At 40.9% G+C, this 13,984-nt stretch overlaps 1 protein-coding gene across 4 annotated transcripts in view; it reads right to left on the bottom strand.

Annotated features, from left to right (window-relative positions):
* Positions 1–338: 338 nt before the first annotated feature.
* The window catches only part of TCOF1 (treacle ribosome biogenesis factor 1), a 61,930-nt gene continuing 48,284 nt past the window's right edge, over positions 339–13,984 (bottom strand). For 3 of the 4 annotated variants that reach the window (XM_063292198.1, XM_063292197.1, XM_063292195.1), the window contains exons 14-18: positions 13,055–13,271; positions 9,402–9,896; positions 3,567–3,637; positions 2,453–2,490; positions 339–798 (exon numbers count right to left, since the gene is read on the bottom strand). In XM_063292198.1, the coding sequence (XP_063148268.1) occupies positions 2,461–2,490; positions 3,567–3,637; positions 9,402–9,896; positions 13,055–13,271 (813 nt within the window). In that variant the 3' untranslated portion in view covers positions 339–798; positions 2,453–2,460. The remainder of the gene's footprint in view (positions 799–2,452; positions 2,491–3,566; positions 3,638–9,401; positions 9,897–13,054; positions 13,272–13,984) is intronic. The other variant, XM_063292196.1, reaches the window with a different exon arrangement.

The raw sequence follows: 13,984 nt of genomic DNA on the forward strand, positions 1-13,984 counted from the left end.
GACTAAGAACCTTTTCCATATTTAGGACCAATACAAAAACAACTTTCAGTCCCACCAAGCAATAACCAGTTAGAGGAATACAGAGTGAGATTCCATACATTTTTCTTTGACAGTCTGAGGCCTGGTAACTTGGTTGTCTTAAAATTAAAGAGACAAACATAAATGCCCAAGCATATTCAGTATGAGATCACAGAGTCTGCCAAGTCATCAGGAGTGTTCAGGTGTGGTGGAGAGATTGTGCACCTTTTTAGTCTTACATACACAGAGCTGCTTTTTCCAGTCAAAATCTTTTATTGTTTTATTAATAAAAAGAGGAAGGATGAAACCGAAAGCCAATCTAGAGACAACACAATTTTGTACATACTGGACACAAGGAGAGACAAGGACCTCCCTCCTTGAAATTGAAAATAAAAGATGATTTAAAAAAAGTAATGAGAGAAGATGGATGAGGTTTTCCTTAAAAAATATAACTCTTAAGTGTTGAGTGAAGCAAAGAAAGGAAGTGGAAACAGCAATTTAAAAATCCTGCAGTGAACAAAGCCAACTTTCTGTCTCTGAACATTCCACTTCCAAGAGGTCAGCATCCCGATCTCTTCTCTTAATAGTACAAGTTGTATCCTTCTCCCAAGCCCACGTCCAGGTCACTTGAAGCAGTTTCTTAGCTTTAAAAGTCATCATTAAAAATAGTTATAAATTAAATTCAATCTCTGACATTTGGTTTTGTTGTTTAAAAAATATAAATGAATAATTCTTTTCTAATGGGTGTACTTCCATTCTTCACATTGAATTATAAAGCCACTGCAGAGAAAAGACAAACGACAAAATTAGGAAAAACATTGCGGGATGTGGGGGGGGGAGAAAATAAGTGGTATTCCTGTACATCTTTACAAGCCTTCAATTGCTCTAGTTTAGATTATGGCAATTATGTTGCTCTGAAACAAGAGTTTGCCAGGTCTTCTCAAATGGAAGGTAGTTAAAAGAAGTGTTCCAAATAGATTTAGATATTCAGCTTATCCAGAAAAGAAGATTTCTCTTCTTCACCTCTGACTGAAGTTACCTAAAACGGAAGGTACCAGAAAACCCAGGCAGAAAAGCCAAGAGTCCCAGAAGTAGCACTTGGTGAATTCTGTAGATTCTCAAGTTCAAAGTTGGGGTGATCTAAGCATAGAGAATTTCTGTAATATCCTCCAAGTATGGGACCAAGGTTCCAATAGGCTGTGATGGATAGGCATTATGGGGCATCATCTGGAGGGCACCAGGCTGGGAAGAGATCTAATTTATAGAGATCTAATGTAAACAGAATGTCTGTGATGCTAAGACACTGGTTAAATTCATTGAAATCCCACTACATTACAACCATAGATCAGTAAACATCGTAACTAATACAGACAAGGTAAAACTGAGATCAACTTCAGCTAACTCCTGGTAAATACAACCATGCAGATTTCCTGACAGTGTTACAGAAGTATTTGCCATTGCTTTGAATCAACTCTGACTCCTGGTGATTTCATGTACATACATACATACATGCTATTCTCTTGGCAATGAGAAAGAGTTAGCCATTGCCCTCTTTTGGAATTTTTTGCCTTTCTTCCCAGTCTGGCCTACTGCCCAATCTGGCCAATACAAACCAACTAAAACCCTCCAAAACATTTTAAGTAAATCAAAAGACCCAATAGAAAATAACAGGAGACATCTACAACATAGTGTAAGGACTATAACAGCCACTATGTAGGACAGACAGGCAGAAGACTAGCAGAGCGCATCCACAAACACCAACTAGCAGTCAGAAGACACAATGATAACTCCTTAATCTCACAACACATGGACAGGCTCAACCATAGTTTCAACTGGGAAACTGTGAGCATCCTAAACTAAGATAAACCCAAGAACAGTAGGGAATTTCTGGAAGCTTGGCATTCAGACAAATCAGCCATCAATAAACACACAGAAATAAACCACATTTACACACCATTCAAAAGAGACAACAAAAAAGCTAAGAAAGGGAACAAAAAGAACACATCCTCTCCAGCAGTCAACACCCAGAGAAGCAGGGATTAACACCAGGCAAACAATCAAACAGAAAACCATACCCTAATCAAGGAACCTGATTTGCTAAGTTATCACAATTTCGAAAAACGATTGTACAAGAGATTCAATTTCTACTTGCTGTCTTCCAAGCACTGCTGGCAGACAAGCAGAAATCATAGTTAAACTCTGGAAGAAAAACCATCTCTCTCCCACTCACCCCTCTATCTCTGAACCCAGTTTCACAGTTCACCTAAATGGCCTTTCCTAGTCTGATGCCCGCCTGACAAGCTGGACTACAGGAGCTCCTCTTGTCCCCACTCAGCACAGGAAAGGGTCAAGGTTGATGGCAGTTGCCGCCTGGAGGGCAACAGATTAAGGAGTGCTAATCTAACATACAATTTGCAGGGATGGTTCAGCATACCTACATGTTCATGCCTCTTCTTCAAGGTTATCCATTTTCTGAAAGAATCACAAAACAAACGATTTCAATTTGTTCTTTTCACACATATACAGAGAGATAATAACGTGTTAAGAAATACAGACTGTGCTGGGGAAAAAAACACACAGAGCCTTCTCAATTTTTCAGTGGAAAAAAGAGCCCAGTTTCAAAATCACAGTTTGGCTTTCATTTGGGTTGAAGTAAGATACATTTCAGGAGAAAGATTAGACTATTTTTGGGTAAATACATTATGAAGGTTCTGGAGGGTAGATAAAACCAGGCAAAACAAGCTAACCAGAGTAATTTCCCTATTCAGCTTGGGAGCAAGGGAACAGATGGAATGTTTCATATTAAAGAATACTTGGCCTCTAAAATAACAAAAACAACAAAATCTGCCACTTCCTTTCTGATTTAGTTTAGTCCCTTCCAAATCTTAACCTGGAAGAAGCTAGCATTTTAGATTATAGCAGGAGAGCTATTAATTTGCACTTGTTTGCATCTTCAAATGAGGGATGTTTTTCTATATCCAACCTGTGATATACAACCCAATCAACTATCTAGGCTAAAGTATCTTTCTGAAAGGAATCCCCTAGAAACACTCTTTCTCTGTGTGTAAGATAATTACTCTTTAATTTAATAATTTTCCTCTTCCATCACATTAGTAACAACAATCTGATAACCTACAGAGTTTTCCGGGGGCCACATGTAGCTTCAAATTGTCCACCTTTGCTTTGAAAACAGTTTTGGAGCACTATGAAGACATAATGGCATGATTCTAAGTGTAATTCTATGTACTTGCTTAACTAAATACATGCTTCTGAGTAAGATAAATTCAGGATGGTGAGACTTTACTCAGAACTCTACCTGATTCCATTCAATATGCTGCGATATACCTGCTCAGGACTGCAACCAAACCAGCTAATGGTGGGGTACACTTCCTTCTGCACACTCAGGCCCACACTGGTTTATATTAAGGGTGATCAAATTACCTAACTGAATTTGAATTTGAGACAAGTTCAGCTTTTACTATGCCTTCATTCATAGACAGATAGATAGAATCATGCAAAACAGTTCAAAACAAGAATGCTCTTCTTACCTTCTTTTTCTTTTTCTTCTTCTGTGACCCATCTGCATCAAGTCTCTCCACATTTTTGCTCTTCTTTTTCTCTGTAAAACATTTATGGTACAAGGGGAAAAAATCAGACATCTTTAAAAAAAACATTGAGCCACATAAAAACACACACCCAGCTTTGAATGATTTTAAGTGCAGGAACAGTTGTACTAAGTTCCCAAAGATACTTAATAACTTGGATTCCAAAGCCTTCTAAAGGAATGACTACTGTAACGCGTCATGATAAAGAAAAAGAACCTGCAAATTGTGAATGAGTGCTGAGGTTGCACTGGAAAAATCTAGTGTTAAGTCAGCTGCTTTTCTACAAACATTCAGATTCACACCGGAATCCACTATTTATTGCAACTGAAGTTTTTGCTAAAACTAAATACAAAGAAACCTCGATTTTAACAGACCTGCATTTAGCAGACTTCAAGCTCAATGGGCAAATTTGCCATCCAGATATCCTTCCAAGTAATAGATAAATGCATTGCATCTGAATATTCCAGACGAGGCAACGAAATTAATTTTCATTTAATGGCTTCCCCAGCAATTTATATCAATTGCCTATAAACCGCCTCAGTGATGTACTTCAAAACCCTCTCCTCCAAAAGGACCATTAAAATGAGGTTTCACTGTGTTGTTGCTGATTTAATCCTGGCATGAAGTCTCGGGTATTTATTTTCTCACTAACCAGGATAGCAAAATAGCTGGGAGAGTAAGGAAGTCCAGTAAAGGTAAGAAAATTAGACAGGATTAAGCAACTGAAGGCGGCCCGCAAGGAACTTTTGGTGAATGCTTGCTGGCAGGGACCAGCAGCAGGGAGGGGAAGGGGGAATAAAATATTTTTTTCTGTGCCTCACCTCATTTCATCTCACAGGGCAAAGTATAATTCAGGCTTATTTGGAATTTTGAGAGTGTCTGGGATAATGTCACAAAAACAGCTGCAGGGGTGGGGTGGGGGGAACCGGGGCTATAAAATAGCCATTTACCAGAAGGCTAACTGGTGATAATGCTCCTTATCCTTCCCTTTTGACATTAGGATGCTAATGTCCACCACCCAACAACCTTTCCTTTTTTTCTTTCTAAACCGATGGGCACATTTGTAAATCTAGCTGCAGCCATGTGCTGTTATTTTCTAAGAATTCCTAGGAGGCTAATTCCCAAGTCTTTCTTGGACAAAAAGATAACACTTAAGGCTGGCTTGTACCACGTTAGTGTTCAAGTTTCACATCCATGGCACCACACAGAAAATCCCAATAATAATCCACACTATCATAGTTGTTCAACTCTGAATTTGGCTAAGAGGGTTGTTAAAACCCAATGATAACACCATGCAGTCAAAGCATAGCCAGAGTAAAACTAAATCTACTTCACTATCTGGACACATAACCAAAACTACTGCAGAACATACACCACCCATTTGCAGCTCCATGGCTCCTTTTCCTAGTTTAAAGGCAATAATTACAGAGATTGCTCCATCTGTGGAAACAAGATGGTGTTCCTCTGAGAATTTAATATTTTCAGCATCTATAATCTGATTTCACGCCGTATTTTTACTTGAGTTCACTATGTATTGTTTTTATTCATGTTAAGCACTTCATTAAAATTTACGTTACCATTCTGGAGAGACTTCAAATAGTAGAAGAGATGGTATGACTTACTCAAATAAACCTGAATAAAAACCCTAATCAACCATTTCCTAAACTGTCACCCTCCGAGTATGTTGAACCTAGCTCCCTAAAGTCCTTGCCAGCATGGTCAAAGGCAGACTGCTATGACTGCCACAGAACGCACTCCCTTCCCCCCTCTGAGTATTAGTGAGAGATCTTACAAATCATGTTGCAGAACTGAAGGATGGAAGCCTCCAAAAGCAAAAATAGAACTATAGAGACAGTGCTATGGGAGTAAAAAGAGGACACCAGAGAGGAAAAGAACATTATTAGCTCATGATTAGGTTCCCACTCCTATAGACATATCCTGACTTTTAAGGCCAGCGTGTTTTTCTGGAGAATTCATTGACAAGAGGACAAAGACTGCCGATTTATCACTAGAATCTCCTGAAAAAAACAGTAATGTTAGTTTGGGACAAAGGACTCCAAAAGAGTAGGGGAGAAATTTAATGTGGCACTTGTGGCTAGCCTTTTTAATTAGAAGTCACCAAGGGCAAGAAGGGCTACTAGTTAGCCACAGTGGCTAGCAGAGGAAACCACAAGGTTCACTAGGCTTATACATCTTGGATGTTCAGTACAATTATTTTAAGTGTGAGAACCATACCCTAAAAGCCCTTGCATACTGGTCAAAATAAAGCATGGGGATATATCTAGTTCTGGGGTTTCTAAAAATGAGACATCCTCCCATTAGCAGTATAAGAGAGAGAGATGCTTAAGAATGTGGGTCCCAAGTGAGAGCTGTGGATGTCTAAGATCTAAAGAGCTTTCCTCGGTCTTCAGATTTGTTGAATATCAAGTTCCTAGCATGCCAACTGAGGACAATAAGACATGCTGGGAAGAACAGTATATACTTCTATGGTTTCAAGGCAACTTCCAATAGAAAAAGCAAAAATCTTTATCAACAGGTAGGAAGAATCTACCAGAACAATTTGTTGGGTATGCCTAGCCTGTATTGCTAGCCAGTGTTAACAGTCAGCAGTGCAACTTACCTAGGGACTGAGATCATACAGAGAGACATGAAATACCTCATCTCTCTGTTATCCATGCTGGTGGACAACTACAACAGAACTTGTGGCTCAGTGTGTTTCAATTAGTAACACATGCCAAAAAAAAAAATTGAAACTAGAGAGAAAGAAATGTTAAGTATACAAGTTATATTGAACTGTAAGAGACAAACATGTCTGTGAAAAAAAATTTGTTCTGAGATATTTGCATACTTCTACTACTGAATGTTACCTACTTATATTGTCTTGGTGAATAAATAGCACCAAAGTGTAGTACTTGTTCCATTTGTTTCATAAACAAGCATCCAACATGTTCCAATGTGAAAAACTAATTCCCTACCCCCAGTTAAAACAATTCAATTAAAGCAGCAACCAGGCCAGTTGTGTGTGTGCATCATTACACAATCAGGACTAATTTGGGATAGCCCAAAAGCACTGGGTGAAAATGGGATTCACAGGAGAGGAGAACAAAAATGTTCTATCAACAGATGAGTCAAAAGTGGCTACATGGGAAACCAAATACTGTATTCCAAAATAAGAACTTCAGACTAACTATTAAGTATGGAGGTGACAGTGTCATGTGTTGGCAGGTGCTTTTCTATCTCAGGACCTGGATGATTCGCCATCACTGAAGGAAGTATGAATTTGGCAGGATAGTATCAACCAACTAGTCTGTTACCTGAAGCTGAAATTCACAAACCAAAGCAATGATCCCAAATGTACAAGCATACAAGGAAGTTTACACTATAAGGAAGGGAGGAGGATAAATTCAGTGTTTTGGAACGGTCAAGCCAAAGTCCAGACCCAAACCCCATGGAAATGTTGTGGCAAATGAGCAGTAAGCCATGGAGGAATGGGCCAGAATTCTTGCACAACTATGTTAGAGACACATTATCAATTATAAAAGTTATTGTACCAAAAAGGGTACGACAGTTTCTGAACCTAAGACAGCGATTCATTTTTTCAGATTAGGACACTGCATGTTGGATTACTTTGTTTCTGAAGTAAATGAAACAAGCACCAAACGTCAACAATATTTCTGCACTCAGAGTGTCTTCATATGTTTAAATTTACATATTTTGTAAACCTATTTGTTTACTCAGACTCACAAGAGACCCTGGCAAAAATAGGACAAAAATCAGAGAATCTAAAAGGGGACAAACATGCACAGAGAACCGCATATCTGGGTAGTCTGTACACATGACGAATGGTTTCCACCCCATTTTGTACATGTACATTTCTACAGCATTATAGCCTATTTTTGTGTACATTAGTCAAGTGAGGCACAGCACAGCAATGCTTTTTTTCTCCCTCAAAAAAAAAAAAGAAAAAAAAAAGGTGACTTGTATCAAGATCAGCAAAACCCGAGTCTTCATACAAAAGCCCCTTCCCTTCTCATCCTCCCACTACAGCCTCATCCTTTGCTAGAGGCCTGTGACCATTTCCGTTCTGGAATCCAGCACGTGGAAACGAACGAGGGAGAAACTCAAATGCCTCAGCAGGAACTACGCGTTGGCTGAAGCTGCTCTCTGAATAGCAAGATTAGCAGTGCTCCAGTAACTCCCTCCCTCTTAGTGTTGGCAGCAGCTCCCTAAACGCAGCCTTAATACTATTGACTCATCTGCACCAATATTCATGGTTTCCTGCTTAATACAACCCACCTCAGCAGGCCCTGTAGCTGAAGCATCCTTCTCTGCTCCATCTGTGAGCGTATGCCTGAGCTGGGAAGCTGGGAAGGCTGCCTCCATTTCAGTTTTAAAGCCATATAGCAAGGGAAGCAATTTCCTAAGGCGTATCCTAGCTAGGGCTCTCCTGCCTCCTCCATCTGTTCCATCCAGAAAGTAAGAAAGAAGTCAGTGGCAATGGTTTGTAGAGGCAGGTGAAACACAGGAAGGTTGTATTTTGCACCCGGGCCAGTATGTGCTTTTGTTCCAAGATGCACTGAAGAGCTTTAGTACTGGTACCTGAACTCCCCTGAAGAGTTCTGCCGAAAGCACTGCCACCACTGGAAGAGCCGAGGGGCACTTTATTCGGGGGTGCTGAACAACTCCAAAACCACCGGACTGCTTGCCTGGGAAGGTGCCAGAGGGAGACTAAGCTGGTGGGCCAATTCATATGGGGATAAATATTACAGCAGGTTAAGCTTGTTTTTAACTTTGGTTCTGAGTTGATTTAAACTCTGCTCTTCGGTTAAAAAGACAACCACCAAAACAGGAGAGCCAGTTTGGTGCAGTGGTTAAGGCACCAGGCTAGAAACTGGGAGACCGTGAGTTCTAGTCCTGCCTTGGGCACAAGCCAGCTGGGGGACCTTGGGCCAGCCACTCTCTCTCAGCCCTAGGAAGCAGGCAAGGGCAAGTCATTTCCGAAAAATCTTGCCAAGAAAATGGTAGGGACTAGGCCAGGCAGTCGCCAGGAGTCATCCCTGACTTAAAGGCACACACACACACACACACAAAACAGCCTATAATAAAAAAGAGGTACAGCAGAGAAAAATCACAGAGTAGGTCAGTGTAACATCACACTTTAAGGGGATCTACTAAATTGGTGCATCCAAATGTTCTGGACCCACACTGGTTTTGCAAGAACAAAGGAACGTGACCCTGAGGATTAGGGTGGGATCAGATGTTTGGGATCAGTTCAGATCCTGGGGCTCAAAAAGGACCAGGAGCATCTTAGAAAAGGGGAAGTAGTGAAAGCAGAGCAAGCCCAGACAATGAGGAAGGAAGAGGCTGAAAAAAACAGGAAGCAGAAGAATGTTAAAGAACAGACCGAAATATACCTTCTGAGAAGCCTTCTTGCCTACCCTTTTCACTTAATTGCTTTTCTTTGGACTTAAAAGCTGGAACCAAGAGGTATGTTGGGATAGCACCCTTCCTTAGGGTATAAGGAGGGGAACATCAGCAGTACTAGGGCTGCATATACTGGATAAACCTTTCCACACATATTAACCTTCTGTCATGATTTATTCCCTTTACCAACGCAAATGAAAATTGCATTGGTAACAACTGCTTATTGGTAAGCAATTCCTCATGCGCCCACATGGGGGCAGCAGAATGCACTGAATCGTGAAAAAAATAGGGCCAGGAACATCAATTAGAACACAGCTTAGATACGCCTGCATGGTGTAGGGACGGTGTTCTCACTCTTATCAGCCTTCTTTTCTTTGCTGTTTTTTTTCTTTGATGATTTGGTGCTGTCTGAAGACTTGGATTTCTTCTTCTTCTTCTTCTTTTTTACCAGCATCTCTTCACCACTCTGCATTTTAAGCTTTTTGCCCTTTGAAACCTCTGGGTCAGTGTCCCCGACTGCCAGTTTCCGTTTCTTGGATGGTTTTTCTTTCGTTCCAGTTTTGGATGTCTTCGCCTTCCTAACAGGGTTGGCATGGGCATCTTCCTGGGTTCCTGGAGAAACTTGGGGGGCAGCCTGCTCTTTGTTCCCAGGGTGAGCTTTGAACAATGGGGTAAGTGACTCTGGCAACTGTACTGCAGAAGTCCCTGGGACCTGGCCATTGCTCTGAGCCTTTGCAGCGGCTTTCTTTGCTGGGGGCGGCTTGGAGCTGGTGCTTTCCAGTCCTCGTTTGCCTTTCCTCATCTTAGCCGCCACCGCTTCCCTTCCAGAAGACGGCAACGAGATGATCTCTGTGGAAACAATTTTTTATAATTTAGCAACTGCTAAGAACCTGATGCCTATAGAGCACTGCCAATTTGTGGGTAAATCATTCCAACTCAGCATCAAAGCATATGATGTCATATGAATAAATGATATTTAAAGAAGTGGCTTGAGTTCACAAGCTATAAAAGTTTTTTGCTTCCCTGTGCTGCACTGCCTTCTAGATGCTGACTGAACATGCTACAATCCACAGCATTATTCAGTTACAGCTATATTCCCACTTCTGGCTTGCTCTGGGAAATTCTCAGCTACAGGATCCTGGTCATACAGCTATTTTAAATGCCATTTTCCCATCCAATGCTCTCCAGATGCGTTTGTCTTAAAATTACTAGGCAACCTGGATAACAGCTGGGAAGTATAGGATCTGACATTAAATTCTAAAGGAAATCAAGCCAGGGCTACCTTAAAGCAAGCAACTCAAAGAGAACATTTCCGTAGCACATCTATGCATATGTTCAAAGTATGTCATATATAAAAGTATCTCTTGGGCTTCATGCTCCAAATTGGTAGCCTTTTGCAGTAAAACCATAAAGCACCTGTTGGTTAGCCTTTAAGGTGCCACAAGACTCTTTACTGTTAATAAATCAAATGGCCCCAGAACCAGGAGAGAATTCAGCTCAGCATTAAAATGCTTCCCAAGTGCGGCCAGAAAACCAAAAAGGGATCCAACTCAACATTTTTGGACAGCCCACTGATCTTCCACTTTTAGCACAATATAGACCTTTGGATTGTTTTCACTGGCCAAGCTTTCACAGCCACCTCCATTTAGCAAGCTAGGGAATAATTTAATAGGCAGCAGAAAAGGAAAGGGAAATTTGACATACAGGTATGTTAATTACTGTCTCTGCCAGCACTCCTGGGACTAATATGCAAAATCTATGCAGATCACTTATTCCCTTCATGCCTCCTTTTAGCACACAGTACAAAAATAGCTTGGCATATTTCTAAGGACACCTAGTAGATGGCAGCCAAAACCTCATCAGTGAGGTTGTCAGCCAGCCCTTATTTTAATAAATTGTTTTGAGGGCAGAATTTTCCCTTTTCCTCAGACATGAATGAATATGGCTGGTGATATGGTCAGCAGAATCAAAACCCTCATTTTAGATATGAAGGCTGTGCTGAACACTTTAAAGCGCGAAATTGTTTTATAATGTGTTTTATATTGAAATTTTATTGTGTATTTATTGTTTTATATTGTAAACCGCCCAGAGTTCCTCTGCTTGGAGGAGATGGGTGGTGACAAATTTGACAAACAAGCAAGCAAACAAACAAATAAAAGTGTTTTGTTGAGTCTACAGAGTAGCAGGGAAAATTTGAACAAAATATATATGCTCACAGAACCAATTTATTGACTCAAAACAGGAATGGCCAAACAAATTTGCATTACGTGGGCCATCCTACATCTTCATTTAGGATAGCCATCATAGAATTAGATTGGGGATGGATAGCCTGTGCCCTATGGAGGAACAGAGCTGCCCCAGTTCAATTTTTCCAGATCTCAGTTCACCTCTTCACCATGCAACAAATGGCTATACCAATACTTGGTGGCAAATTGGTGATTTTGAGCACATGCTTTAAAGAAAAAGAACAGAGGCTCAGAATAGATGCATTACATTTTAAGGAGGTTTAGTATTTACTTTAAGTTGGAAAACATTACTCTAACCACCCCTCCATGGGCCCAAAGTTAATCCCACTGCATCACACCCCTACCTCCTTCATCACCCCAAGGCCCCCAAATGGAAGAAAGGAAATAAACTTGACTGGGTAGAACTTGCCCACACCTGGCTTAGATATTTTAGTGCAGGTATGAGACACCTTTTGTATCTGGATGTATTCAACTGTGAGCCTCATCATGCTGACTTGGACTATCAGAAATGTGATTCTAACACCATCTGGAAGGCCAGTTGTCTCACACAACACCATCTAAGCCCAACATTGTACCAAGGATAGAAAACATCATATATAATACAGATCCCTTGTGTAAAATCATCATCATCATCTTCATCATCATCATCATCATCAAACAGTAAAATCCCAAGGGTCACCATCACATATCCTCAAATGGAAAACTGAACAGAAAGAAAGGGACTAGCTAATTTCGTTTTCACCAGCTGCCGAAGGACAAAACAAATCAGTCATTTGCCACCAGAGATGGAATCTTAAGAACAAAGATGTGTTGCAGTAGACATCTCTGCAGCTCACCCCAGTCTGAAAATCTGGACCTAAGACTGCTGTATAGAGACCAAGTCCAGCAATAAAGTACAGTATTGGACGACTGAAAATTCTCTAGGAAAACAATCTAAAGCACTTGTTAAGGCTAGCTGGGAGTCCTGACACATTTGGAAGAAAAGTTGGGGAAGGCTTGGTCTAATTAACTTTTTAAAACATACTTTTTAATTTATGGAACTGTTTTACAGTTACACCTAGCTAGGTGTATTTCTATTCTAATCTGTCCAAAAGACAAAAAAAAAAAATTAAGGCAACCTTCTCCTGCATAAAAAAAAGCTTTATCTCAGGATTTTGCTTCAAAATTTAGTCTAACAATTTGAAGAATGTTGCATTACATTAATAATTATACATTCCCCAGTCTCAAAATCTGGCAAATGCTCCATAAACCAGGCAACCTTATTACAGAAAATTGATCTTCATTTAGAGAGAGTCACCAAGCCCATGATGTAGTAAGATCACAAATCTGCAGTTGTCACCCAAACATTCAGTGTTTCTGCACAGGACAAATCTCAGAGGATCTTTCAAAACATACTAAGTTTTGGAGAAAAACAAATGCAGAAGGATTCATTCATGATCCAGAAAACCTTTTCCTAGTTGAAATGACTGTGTCAGCTTTGATTCTGAAAAAAAAAGGGGAGATTTAGAATCCATTGCCTCTGGAAAATGAATGAGTGGAGGCTTGGGACTGTATAGATCAGTGCTTCTCAACCTTGGCAAGTTTCAGATGGGTGGACTTCAACACCCAGAATTCCCTAACACTGGCTGAGGAATTCTGGGAGTTGAAGTCCACCCATCTGAAACTTGCCAAGGTTGAGAAACCCTGGTATAGATAGTTCCTAAATTCCTAAAGAATGCCTTTCTTTCAGTCTCCTGTACCAACTCTTCCTTCAAAACCAACCTGCTTTTGGTCTGACGGTTTCCTCAGCTTTGCTATTGCTTGAAGAGCTTTCAGCTGATGATGTGCTGTCAGCAGGAGCTGGCTTCCCAGAAGCCTCTGCGGGAGCACTGACTGCCGGAGTACTAGCTTTCCCAGAACTCTGTTTGGATAGCAGAGGACCTGCAGCCACAGTGGATGCCTGGCTCTTGTGAGGACTTGATAGCCCTGTTAAAAGGGACTAGGAGTGGGGAAAAGAGAGAAAGAGAGAGTAATAACATATGCACATAGATTAGTAGGAAGGGCAGTCAGAGAGTGATATCTCCCACTCTCTTCAATTAGCAAAACTTCCCAGTTTCTGCTCAGTTCTATATTTTTCACAATCTCACAGCAGTGCTGACACACAAAATCTGAAGATGTGTTTTTCAACCTGTTCCTCTGAAAAGGAGTTTCAGCCTGTCGTTCTGAATGGCTAATTCACACAGGATGAGGCTAACAGTGTGTCTTGGCAGGGGTAGGTGTGTGTGTGTGTGTGTGTGTGATGGCATGAAACAAAGATCTACTAGAGAACTAAGCTTTTCTTACTGCCTTCCAAGCCTGATGCCCATTTTCCCAGCTGGAAATTTGGGAAGAGCTGCAGTCCCGACACTGTGTGAAAGAGTCTGGACACGGAGGGCTGTTTTAGATCAAGTCAGTCAGTTTTCATCCCCGTGGGACTCACATTCTCCCACACCATTTCTAAATGTGCCTCCCCAAATAAGATGGATGGCTTCATCCCCACAATAAGCTACTTGGATACATGAGTTTAGAGGTGCTATTCTGGCTACAAATTGATGGGAGAGGGCTGTGGAAGTGAAGGTCTTGAAAAAAGACACAGAACACAAGGCTTAAGCTGCACACCTATGGCCAGGCAAGAGCAAGCAACTCCAAAACTTTGTTTCCTTCCTCTAATGA

This window comes from Candoia aspera, chromosome 2 (genome assembly GCF_035149785.1).
Source record: "Candoia aspera isolate rCanAsp1 chromosome 2, rCanAsp1.hap2, whole genome shotgun sequence".
In the NCBI taxonomy this organism is placed as follows: domain Eukaryota; kingdom Metazoa; phylum Chordata; class Lepidosauria; order Squamata; family Boidae; genus Candoia; species Candoia aspera.